Here is a 13,240-nt window from a genome sequence, read left to right on the forward strand (position 1 = left end):
CATCACCACCCCCTTTTCTGAATCATTTTGTCCACCATAAGCGTGGAAGGGTATACTCAGATGTGAGTCCCTTGCTCATTGCACCATCAGGATTCAAGCAAGCCGGGCCGACGACGCCTGAAATGGCAGAAACCGGTCCCCGGAAGCTTGTTTCCTTCCCAGTATAAGAATTGGCTTGGTAGTTTGGTTTGCCCTGTTCCCATCATGCACTGGGACAGGAACAGACTAATTTGCATATAGCCAAGTTCTGAGCTGGGATGGTGCAGTGAGCTAAAAAACGGTGATGGATCAAGCCCTGATCTTTGGACTGGGTAAGAGTGGTCTGCTTAATTCAGGCACTCTGTTCATCACCACCCCCTTTTCGGTTTCAAAGGGGGTGCAGGTCTTCCCTTGTGGCACTCAAAGGGAGCCACTGTATGGAGTGTAGGGTGTGGATGATGTGGTGACATTTCCAGCTGCATGAAGTACTGTTTTCAGGGGCGATACATTTTATTTTGGGAGAATGGAAAATAATGTGTTTATGTTTCCAGTCTGGAAAGGCCCAATGGCTTAAAATCGTGTTCCGGAATGAACATTTCAAAAGTAATCTTAGCAGGTGGTGGGCATTCCTGGCCAGGGTCAGAATTTGTTTTTGAAGATTGAGACGGTCATCAAGGAAAGAACTGCCGCTATCCACAATAGCCTATTTGCAGTAGAAAGGAGAACAGGATTCTACCATTCTTGAATAGGAAATTTGATTTCTTTGGCGAAATGAATAGGCACTCTGTGTTTTAGGGCTAATTTAAAGTGATAGTTTGCTATGCATTTCTGCACTGTTTGTGAGCAGGATGACGATATTCGAGGGAGAAATTTTCAGATATATTTGAGAATCTGCATACTGATGATATAGAAATACTGAACTTATCAGAATCACTTCCAAAGTTTTGGGATATAGAACATCAAGGCTGCTGATTGTCTAATGGGGGGTGGGAGAAGGGGCGTGTCAGGAGATTGCCAGGTGTCGAGGGAAGAGGATGTCAGGGGGGCGCAGAGCCACAAGAGAGCACCAGTTCAAGTGATCTGTGCCTAACACTAGTGATAGCCCTCTGGCATCTATAGGGGAAGAGCTGGGACTGTCAATGTGCACTTCTTTAGAATTGCTGAAGGGTGACGTGAGATAATTTCTGTCAAATATTAAGGTGGGGCCCATGCAAGTAAGAGTTGTAAGGCCGGGTTGGGGGGAAAACAACAGACGACCACGAGGAGTGAGTACACACCCTAGAGGGTATTCTTTGTAAATGTAAATGTAAATGTAAATGTACAGGAATTTATATAGCGCAAATCACCGAGCGGTTTCTAAGCGCTTGCTTAGGGAACCCATCCTGGTATTCCCCTGTGAGATAACCCCAGCAGGGTATCCGCAAGGTGAAATCCAGGCATCCCGCTGCGAGGGGCCGTTGTGGAGATTAAGCAAGCTATTGCCCAGAGTCGCAGAGTGTGAACCCGTGAATCGAGTAGGCACCGGAGCGAGAATTGTCGAGTCCATGGACATTTTAGGACTCAAGACCCCGCCGAGCCGGGAATTGAACCCTGGTCCCGGGCTGACCTCTGCTTCCAGGTCTGCCTCCTCTAACCAGTGAGCCACACTTCTCCACGTTGAGTTACTCAGTTCATAAATCACCAGAGTAAAACCCTGAGCACCAGGGGCAAGCAAGACAGGCACAACCATAACAAAAGTCTGGCCAGCTGCATATCGTGCACTAGCAGAAAGCAGCACACTGCAGCTGGCAACTGCAAAAACTGCTCTCTCTGTGGGCTAGAGAGGAGCAATAATTGCTCAATGAAATTATAAATACATGAAAAAATGGTAAAGAAATGGTGTCAAAATTGTAACTACAGATCATACAGAAAATACCTGACGTGTCTACTCAACATAAGGATTAATCTCGTATGTACTTCTTAATCCTGCTGTTTGCAAGAGCTGTTATGATAGATACCATTTCCCACTTTAACCCCTTCGACGCTCATGACGAGCTGGGCTCGTCCTGAGGTAGCCTCCTGCTACGCTGATGACGAGCCCAGCTCGTCATGTAACATGCGATACCGCAAATCCCAGCATACGGGCGGAATTCCGCCCGCACGCATGCGGTTAATGGTGCCCAATCAAAATATACGTACACCCACTACTACACTTCCCACCCCGGCTGTGGCATAGGCAACAATAATATGTATTCCTTGCTTTACAGATCAATAGGCAATTAAAGAATATCTATGTGGTAACGCACTGTGCAGCATTAAGACCGTTGTTATTTTGGATCAGAATCTGGTCGACTCCAGAACTGATTCCCTATAAAGCAGGGTTGGAGGAAATTATAAAGATAAAACGATGTAGAGACATCCCGTGGTTAAGACATGTAATAACGTGGATGCAAAAGTTGAGCTTATGGAAGATCCCCAAAATCTAACGGCATCTTGTAAAAAACACTTGAAAGTGATATATTGGACCCACATTGCAAATAGTCTGTTGCATAGTTCGACTGTTGGGTCTTTAACTATGACGTTCTTAGCCTTTAAAGATGTTGCTCGTCTAGAGCCCTTTCTGGACGAGATAGAACCACCGTTAGCAAAATCTTTATTTTTGCAATTTAGATACGGAATCCTGCAAATAGGTGTAAATACATCCAGTTGGAACAGAGAAGGGGGGGGGCAAGGGAAGCGACCTGTGTCCCCTATGTGCAGAGGTAGTAAAGGAAAACGATGCTCATATACTATTCTTCTGCAAGGCATATAATTCTGCAAGGACACACTGGATTAAACCCCTTTGTAGATATTTAGGCATTAGGAGCTGTAGCGATGCTGAGCGCATCCTAAGAACCGACCCCTCACAAATAATAGTTTTTTCTGTAAGCAGACTTTTGATAAGAAAGAGAAAGGGGCTAAAGTTCTAAGGAAAAAAATCCTACTTGACAATTATTCATAATAATAAATTGAACAACAAATGCACTTGCACTTTCCAATTGGGTTAAAATCCATGCGACTCAACCATCCTGTATATGTGAAAATGTGTATGTTTTTTAAACTTTTTAATGGATGCTTAGCTTGTTTTAATAATATGTATTTATGACGTAGATAGGTTTATGGCGTGTAGAGGCTGAGAACACAAATGCACAATCGTATCTACTACCCTTTTTGTTTTTGTTTCCCACCCGCTTTTTGATTTATGTAAGTGGAAAGGAGAAATAGTAATATTAATGAAATGTTGGTTTTAAACTGTATCTTTTATGGTTGTAACTGACCGAAATAAAGATTAAAATGAAATGAAATGTATTCCTTGCTTTACAGATCAATAGGCCATTAAAGAACATCTATGTGGTAACCTTCTCAAAAGTGACACTTTATCCATCAATCTTCACAAATCATAGGGACTGCAACTATGGCAGACTCCCAAAGTAGAAAATCTTTATTTTTCAAAGAAACTTGTTTCAGATCCACCGACTAGAAGGCTGAATAACACACCACACGTCAATCTAGAATAGGTTCACACTGCACAATGGTAACTTGCTACCTGACTATACAGAATGGTTTCCTGTGGCATGTTTCATTTAAACATCAATTTACCTTGGAGGTGCTAATTTTTCTTCTAAGAACTCTTCAATCTTATTGACATCTGTCTTCACTTCTCCATCAAAAGTCATAAAGGGAGGGTTTGTCCCAGGTGCTAAATTCTGTAGGTCTGCAGGTTTCCTGGATAAAGATAGATTAAACAAAAATAATTTTGTGTTGCACATCATTAACAATGAATTTACTTATGGTAGTCTCACAGATTTTGCAAGTCTGCAACACCAACAAACCACAACAAGGTTCCAGCACAACGCAATTAGGCATACATGGTGCTGCATTAAAGCACTAAAAACACTACTCTGGTGGCGGGTCATGGTTACCCTTAGCCCAAGACGGTGATTTGGGACTCCTGGCCAGATCCCTTCACATTGGTTCAAGCAGCACACCAAGGAGTCATTCTGCCTTCTGATACAGAGGTCTCGCTGAGGAGTAATAGTGAGCCTGTATGCTTGTTCTGGGGTGGAGTGTAAGACTGTGGCAGCCTCCCTCTGCTACCCTTCAGACCTAGCAGCGTCAGATTGTCCATGACCGAGGGTAGAAAGGCAGCGGTGGGCGGTTTCTTTTAATCAGCCAGTTTTATTGTTGACTTTGTGCTGCCACATGGACGTAGTCCATTTCATTTGTCTTCTCTGTCAATTTAGCTTGTCCTAGTGCCAATGTGATCTATATGGTGAACAATGGGCTTTACCAATGTTTTCCATTCTATTCCAAAAGTGTATTGGAAAAAGTTACTTACCTTTTGTAATGATCTTTCTAGGAGACACTCTATCTAACCGCAGATTCCTCACCTTAGAAGTCTCCCCAGGAGCCAGACTGGATCATGAGGTTTTGCTGGCAATGCTCCTGCACACCACTAGGAGGCGCTGTGCAGCTGTGCCCTTACTCCACACCATCCTAAAGGTGACGGAGCAGAGCTGCATATGAGTGCCACCCCTGAGCACTTATTGTCAGTTTCTCTCTTTGCCCCCTGTTCCAAAGCAGATCTATTACCTTGCGGCACATTTAAAAAATGGGCAATCAAATAGGTTGCAGACACTACTCACAAATATTGTGAGAGAGAAAGACCAGGTTGGTTGATGCTGCTGAATACTGCTAGGGTAGGTGCTTAAAAAGAAGATATCAGGAAAGTATACACCCCCAAGTTCCATATCAGTAGCCGGCCCAGATTGCAGGATCTGAATGGAACTGAAGGTTGGAGGACAGGCTGACGCTTGTGGACATTCGTAAATCAGGAAAGACGATGATGATTCAACTACTTAGATTAATATACCAACAGGACAGCGTCACACTTATGGGACAAAAAGTTAAATTGGGGGAATAATAACTTAGAACCAGCCACACACAAAGTGTTTTATACGCTGCTAGAAACATGGGTAGGTAAAAAGGTGGGGCCCAACATGATGTCACTTAATAGAACCTGGAAGCCACTCAAACTCCCTGGTATAGAGATATGGTTTGGGATCTGAGCAAGGAAGATTGAACACTGACCTTGAGTTATACCCCTAAGACATCTAGGATAATGAGGTTTAAATCCATACAGAATAATTATTTACACCAAAAATAAACCAGCTCTTAAAGAGCGAATAGGATATACCCGCTGTTTGTGGTGTGCTCTAGATTAGTAAGACCCCCTGCAGCCACGTTCCTGTCTGACTGTATAAACTACTGGGGGAAAAAAGACAAAATTATTGACGGAATGAACAAGAAAGCAGAGATTATGAAACCTGAAATTTGTCTTTTGGATTTATTGTCCAAACTCAAGAAAGTGAACACTAGCACTAAATTAATGGAGCTAACTTTGATGCTTGCAATAAGAGGCATTCAATTGTCACATAAATTTAACATAGCACTATTGATCACAAAATGGAGAAAATAGGGCTATAAAAATGGGTGAAGAATGACAGCATGCTGCTTCAGGCAGACAGGGACAGGGGGCAAAAGGAACTTTGAAGCAGTAAAGGAATGGGATAAATTTGTGCAGGTGCTCATGGGAAAGACTAATAAGAGCGCCCACCTTGAGCGGTTGTGAGCGCAACAGGCTGATAAAAGTATGTTATAACCTTGCCTGAATAAGAGTGCTAATGAGACATTTTCATGTATATCTTGTTCTTTTTTTTACATTTTTATAATTATTAGCAACATCCATCTTCCGCTAGGCAATTTTCCTAGATGCTCTATCGGTGGGCAACATTTGCAGCCCATTGACATGGTTATTGCTTTCAAATAGCAAACTCACCACCCTTGAGAATTGTAAATATAAACTTTTGTGTCTGTTGGACTTGGCCCTCTCTGCAGGGTCACCCCTAAACGTTTTGCCTTCACCCTCCTGTTTTCTGAATGTGTTTTATGACTCTGTGCACTTCACTACTACTATCCAGTGCTAAAGTACTTGAGCTCTCTCCCTAAAACATGCAAACAGGCAAATTGGCCTACCCCGAATTAGCACTTTTAATTTACTTGTAAGTCCCAAGTATATGGTACTACATGTGCCCAGGACATGTACATTCATTGCTACTAGTGGCCCTACAGCACTCACTAAAGTAGCACTTTAAAATATGTCTCAGATCTGCCATTGCAGGCTGTGCTAGCCGTTTTAAACTGCCAATTTGGCATGGCAAAATAAACCTTTTGCCAGGCATAAACCTTCCTTTTTAATATATCGAAGTCACCACTAAAGTAGGCCTTGACCAGCCCATACAGCAGGGTGCATTGTAAAGCTGTACACATCCTTGTAGTGAATTACTTCTAAATTCGTTTTTCACTACTGTATGGTCTAACCTTGGGTTACCTTATTACATTTAATAAGTGCTAACATTTTATTGGGAACAGATAGGGATGTTTCAACCCCCCTCAATCAATAACCTACTTTCAACTGTTCAAAAATATTCCAGGCCTGGTACCTTGTGAATAAAACATGTTCATGTGTTACCTGTAACATTTTTTAATTTTTATTTATTTGAGTTTTAAATAGCGCTTGCTGGGCGGGAGGGTATAAGAGTGCTTTACAGGGTATGCAAATACATAAATGCGTTTATAAGAGGTACAGAAGGAATTGTTAATGTGAAAGTCATTAGACAGTACAGAACTAATTGGTTATAGAGTCACAAAGCAAAATACAGGGCATATAGAGGATAAATGCATCATGGACAAAAAGGCGAATGGAAAAGGTACCACAGAGGAGCGAATGGAAAAGGTAGTCTATCAGATTAAGCTATTCTCTGATCAAGATGGATCTGGTGAACTGTATCAAGTGTCTTTAATAAGAACGTTTCTAGGAATGTCTAAAACCAGGGCAAACCTAGGGTCTTGAAAACACACATAAGGAACTACGATTACGAGGCAAATTAGCACAGACCAACAAAACAGAGACTGAAGACTTGATACAAAAAACTGATACTGTAAATTAGGCCAGTGTTGCTGCTGAAAACATGTACAAAAGTTCAAAGATTACCATTAGAACTTGGAGAACCGGTCGCACAGAAACTACATCATTTAAAATTGAAAGAGGGGGATTGCTCGACATTGCAAGATGGAGGACACATAACCTTCTCTCCCACGTCAGCCTAATATCCTGCAACATCCCGCACACAAAGTCCATGTAACTAACCTGACAACTGTGCCTCTCATAGAACAGGGATCACAAACAAACTGGTCATAAAAGGGTGCTGCCGATTTGCCACCCCCCGTGCCAGTGGAGAAGAGACACTCGCAGGAGAGTGCTACGACTGAGCGGCAAAAATGGCGACCTCCGAGGAGTTGAATGAGGTCTGACATGAGGCCTGCTGTGGGACAAAGCCTATTACGGAGGCTCGAGACTCCATGGCACCTGCGTTCCCTTGCACCGCTGGATGTGGTTTTGTGGTGGAGTTGCAGAAGATGTTCCCCTCAGGCGTCAGCCATATCCTGGAATTCTACACAACGAACAGGAGTTTGGGATCTGCAGCCTATGGAGGAGGTGAGGAGGACATGATTGAGAGTCACCTGCAGAGGGGTACTGCTCTGGTCCTAGTCGGACTGTAGGTACAAACCTGGCCCAAGGAAGAAAGAGGCCCCAAAAGTGTGGAAAGGGCTCTATGCCACTAGCTTCTGGGTGGGAGAGCTGATGTGGATGCCTGGGCACTGGCTCTTGGCCTCCCCAGACATTGGTGAAGAGGAGTCTGAGGATGACTAGCCCCGATTGTCAAGGTTACCCAGCAATTGCGGGTCAGGTGGTACAAAAAATTGGGGTGGACTAGAGCTCCAAAGAGACACTATTTAGATAGTTTTGCGCACTTTAGAAGATAGAGATACCCAGGAAGGGGGCACAAAAGCAAACAAACACTTGCAGAGATCTTTTCCTATGGCTAAATTTAGGGAGTGGGCGCTAACAACCTCCCCCACATGGAGCCAGGGGTGAACAAACCCTCCCCCAATAGACCGCTCAGGTTGTGCTTATTGGAGGCCTAGCAGGTGTCCTGGTGGTCTCGCTCGGATACCATGACCTTTGCTGGCCAGGCGCCACATAATGGCCCTGGTTCCCAAGACAAAGTTTTCCCCAAACAAGGAAATTAGTTCACAAGACAGACAGGATTTATGAAACACTACTGCCTATGTCACTGAAGCAGAAAGCTGCATATCCATCCTGGAAGATACTGTTATGTCCCTTCATCAAACGGTACAGAAAGGACAGAGCTTCATGGTTTAAATTAAAAGAGGAGCAGTCTTTATGAATGTTTAACAGCTCGCCCCTTCAGCCCTTCTGGTGCAGGAAACGTAACTCCTGGATACTCAATGCCGGACTCTTTGGAGCTATATATTTTTTCTCCAATTACCTTATTGAATTCCTACTTAAATAAACACTGTGATGGAGGAGCAATAGAGCGAGTCCCATCAGCTCAAAAAGGGAAGGGATCTTATTACCGCTTCTTTCTAATCCAACAGAAAAGGAAGAAATGGAGGCCCATACTAGATCTCAGGGCACTCAATACATTCTTGAAGAGCCAATCGTTTCGGATGGTGACCATTCAGGAAATCTTGGGATCTCTAGAGGAAGGAGACTTTATGACGTCTTTAGACCTGCAAGACGCATATTACCACATCCCAATACACAGGCGCCACAAAAAATTCCTAAGATTCGCAGTAGCAGGTCAGCACTACCAATTCTGTGTCCTCCCATTCGGCCTCAAATCGGCACCTCGTATTTTCACAAAGTGCCTCTCTCCAGTGTCAGCTTTCCTACGTCAGCAAGGACACCAGGTCTTCCCCTACCTGGACGACTGGCTGGTGAAAGCACCATCTATGGCAGGCGCACAAATGTCTTCCAACGCCTGTCTCAACATTTTCAAACAACTGGGCCTGACACTCAATCAGGAGAAGTCATCCTTACAGCCCTCAAGAGTTATACCATTTCTAGGAGCAACTCTAAATACGACATCTTCCAAAGCATTCCCATCTCAGGAAAGGAAACACAAACTAATTACTCTGGCCACCGCAGTGACTTCGAGGAACACCATCCGAGTCCGTACTTTCAAGTCCCTTCTAGGGATGATGTCCTCATGTATACTAATCATTCCTCACTGTCGGCTCAAAATGCGACCCCTCCAAGAGGCCTTGACCAAACAGTGAGTGGACTCAGTGTACAGGCTCGTTCGAGGATCACATCGTGATTACTCAACAAATCACCAAGGCCTTACTCTGGGGGAGGACACCCACGAACCTATCGCAAGGACTAACGTTCCTGCTACCTGCAATTCCACATGTCATAACTACAGATGCCTCTCTAGAAGGATGGGGAGCAGTTCTTCAAGAATTGTAAATCAGTGGCAACTGGACAGACCAAGAAAGGAAACTCCACATCAACCTCCTAGAACTGAGGGCAGTTTTCCTATCTCTCCAGGCCTTCCTCGCGCGCATCAAAGACTCAGCAGTGCTTGTAAGAACGGACAACACAACAACAATGCACTACTTGAACAAGCAGGGAGGGACACGTTCGCTGACATTATCTTGCGAATCGCAAACAATTTGGAACTGGCTAGTACTCCACAATATCAAGCTAACAGCAGAGTATGTCCCAGGCAAGGACAACGTCATAGCGGACGCTCTGAGCAGACAGAGGTCTCTGTCCCACGAATGGGAACTCAACCAAAAAGTGCTCAACGACATTTTCTCGAAATGGGGGAGACCGCAGATCGACCTCTTTGCCACCAGGGAGAACGCCAAATGCCACAACTTTTCAAGCTGGCATCCCCAATCGCGGTCACTAGGAAATGCATTTTCCATCGCCTGGCGCAACGTGTTTGCGTACGCATTTCCGCCATTTCCCCTGATAACAAGAGTCATTCGGAAAATGAAAACGGAGCACTGCGCACTGATTCTAATTGCCCCGTACTGGCCGAGGCAGCATTGGTTCATGGACCTCCGTCGCCTCTCAGTCCAACCATCAATCCATCTGGGCCAACATCCATCCCTACTCACTATGTACAAAGGCCAAGTACTCCACCTGAATCTGAAATCTCTCAGATTATCGGCATGGCTCCTGAGCACCAAGAGTTCTACCAACTAAACATTCCGCAGGAGTGCAAGGATGTCCTAGCGAAGGCAAGAGCAGACAGCACAAACAAAACTTATTCCTTGAAATGGAAACGCTTTTGCGTTTGGTGTATGGATAAACATCTCCATCCCTTTCGGATTACTCCGGAGCAGCTCCTACCATATTTATTACACCTGGCACAATCGGGACTTGCCCATGCCTCTATCAGAGTTCATCTGGCAGCAATCTCCCGCTTAACAAGAACTTCAAAAGGACCTTCTCTCTGGTCCCACAGATTAATAAAGCAATTCCTTAAAGGACTCTACAGATCCTTTCCTCGACCATGCAGAGTTCCACCAACACGGCACCTTAATGTGGTACTCAACCAATTGATGAAACACCCGTTTGAGCCCATCCATAGGGCTGATATCAAATACATTTCATGGAAAACAGCCCTACTTTTAGCTCTGACCTCAGCGAGACGGGTCAGCAAGCTACAAGCTCTTTCCATTCAAGACCCCTTAATGCAGTTCAAGGAAGATAGAGTGATTTTAAGGACTAATCCTCGCTTCATTCCTAAGGTCCCCTCGGACTTCCATTTAAATGAACCACTAGTCCTCCGATCATTCTTCCCAAATCCTAGTACTGCAGCTGAAAGATCCCTTCACTCTTTGGACCTAAAGAGATGTCTTAAATTTTACCTGGACAAAACAAAGCATTTCAGGAAAACAAATCAGCTTCTCATCGCTTTCAGCAGACCAAGAAAAGGCATGCCTCTTTCCAAACAAAGCATTTCGCGATGGATATCCTCTGCAATTGCCTTTTGCCATGACAAAGCCGGATGACCATTACACTCCAAAGTCCGAGCTCATTCCACAAGAGCTGTGTCCACTTCGGCGGCTCTATTCGCTGGGGTGCCAATTCTGGACATTTGCAGGGCAGCGACCTGGAAGTCGCCGCACACATTTACCAGGCACTACTGCCTGGATACGGAACTGATGCAGGATGCAGCTGTGGGCCAGGCTGTACTTCGCCATCTATTCCAGTGAGATGAGCCTTCCTCATTCCCACATCCTTTGCTGGTATGCACATTTACTTCTTTATTCTGTTTACTTGTTGATGGTTGCTAGTCGCATGATATGTATTATCTCAGACTGCTTATACTGTCCCATCACACATGTGCATAATGTATTGCTTGCTACTCTGATTCAGGCATGTGAATCTATGAAAGACACCCATAATACTGGATAAGAAATGCGTTACTTACCTGTAACCTCAGTTATCCAGTATTGGTGTCTTTCATAGATTCACATGCAACCCTCCCGCCTCCCCAGGAAGGTCTCATCTCTCTCTCTAGCATATATTACGCCTACCTAGCTTGGTGCGTATGAAGATCTGGGAGACTGGGGCTCCTGGCGGGAAGGTTCTGGGGGGGGTGGTGGCTGGTTGGCTGCCTTCTACAGTTTGGTCCTTTTTACGGGGGGACATGGATGGGCTGCTGGGGCGGGGCCCTTGGGCCTACTTTTCTCTGTGTATGTCTGTAGGACATTGCTTTTCTGTATGCCGGGGACTCCCATCTCGACGACGGGGAATGATTCGGGCATGTGAGTCTATGAAGGACACCAATACTGGATAACTGCAGTTACAGGTAAGTAACGCATTTCTTATCACCCCCCTGCTCCTCCCACTCTGGACTAAAATCATTAACAGTTCCCTGCAACAAGGGCTCATCCCGGACTCCCTCAAGGTGGGGCAAGTCACGCCTATACTCAAGAAACCTACAGCTGACCCTGCTGACCTAAACAATTACCACCCTATTACCAATATCCCCACCCTGGCCAAACTGCTGGAAAAATGCGTACAACTCCAACTGACAAAACACATTGATCGGTTTGACCTCCTCAACCCTCATCAATCAGGCTTCCGAGCAAGACACAGTACTGAAACGGCTATGACACACATAATTGATGACGCCCTCCAAATCCTTGATCACGATTCCTGCCTCCTCATCCTACTTGAACTCTCCTCAGCATTTGACACTGTCAAACATGAGAATCTTCTGGAGCTGTTAAACAGCAGAATGGGTTTATCCGGAACTGTTCTCAAATGGTTCACTTCCTTCCTACATAACCGGTCTCAGAAGTTCAAGATCAACAACGTGTTGTCCTCATCTGTGCCTGTAACATTAGGCGTTCCACAAGGATCTTCCCTATCCCCCACATTGTTCAACCTGGTCATGGAACCACTCACCACCTTGCTTCAAGCATCTAATGTACACTTTCACATGTACGCCGATGACACTCAACTCTACCTCAAACTCCAATCCCCGGAAGACATCAAACTTCTGAACTCCACACTCAGAAACACCCAATCATGGTTGGCCGACAACCACCTCCAACTAAATGCTTTGAAAACTGAGTTCCTTCTGATCGCACCTCCTGCGAAAATCGCCATCTCCCAAACCTGGCTCAAGCACCTTACTTCACTCAATGTCCAACGCACCATCGTGGACTACGCGAAATCCTTAGGCATCACACTTGATGCCAATCTCAACATGCAGCAGCACATTAGCAAAGCAACTAAAGGAGCTAATTTTCAAATCAACACTTTGAGGAAACTTAAACCCTTCTTCCCAGCTAAGGACTTCCAAACTGCTGTACAAGCCCTAGTCATCCCACGCATAGACTACTGAATTCTGGCTCTCAGTGGACTCCCCATATCAACAACCGCACCCCTAAGAGCCTCCTTGAACGCTGCAGCGAGACTTATCACTGGATCAAGGAAACATTCGCACATATCCCCTGACTTAAAATCACTGAACTGGCTGCCGTTTGAAGCCAGAATACAGCTGAAAATCGCCTGCATGACACACTTGGCCTTACACCACAAGTTACCCGACTACCTCACCCAAAAGCTGACTATATCAGGAGGCTCCAGATCCAACAGAAGCACAAAAAATCTCCTCCTGAAACCTCGAAAATTCCGGAAGGAAAAAACATACAAACGCTCCTTCTCGGGAATGGCACCCAGGATCTGGAATGCACTCCCTCCTGAAACCAGACTTATCTCCTCCACGGCATTTTTTAAGAAAGAGGTAAAAGCCATCCTTATGGCTAAATTCACCTGAACTCT

The 13,240-nt window shown here is 44.9% G+C and overlaps 1 protein-coding gene across 2 annotated transcripts in view; it reads right to left on the bottom strand.

The window, feature by feature from the left end:
• LOC144772520 (chloride intracellular channel protein 6-like) overlaps positions 1–13,240 on the bottom strand; it is a 181,762-nt gene that overhangs the window by 43,672 nt on the left and 124,850 nt on the right. For both annotated transcript variants that reach the window (XM_078656911.1, XM_078656912.1), the window contains exon 3: positions 3,598–3,723. In XM_078656911.1, the coding sequence (XP_078513037.1) occupies positions 3,598–3,723 (126 nt within the window). The remainder of the gene's footprint in view (positions 1–3,597; positions 3,724–13,240) is intronic.

Source organism: Lissotriton helveticus, chromosome 8 (assembly GCF_964261635.1).
Source record: "Lissotriton helveticus chromosome 8, aLisHel1.1, whole genome shotgun sequence".
Classification (NCBI taxonomy): domain Eukaryota; kingdom Metazoa; phylum Chordata; class Amphibia; order Caudata; family Salamandridae; genus Lissotriton; species Lissotriton helveticus.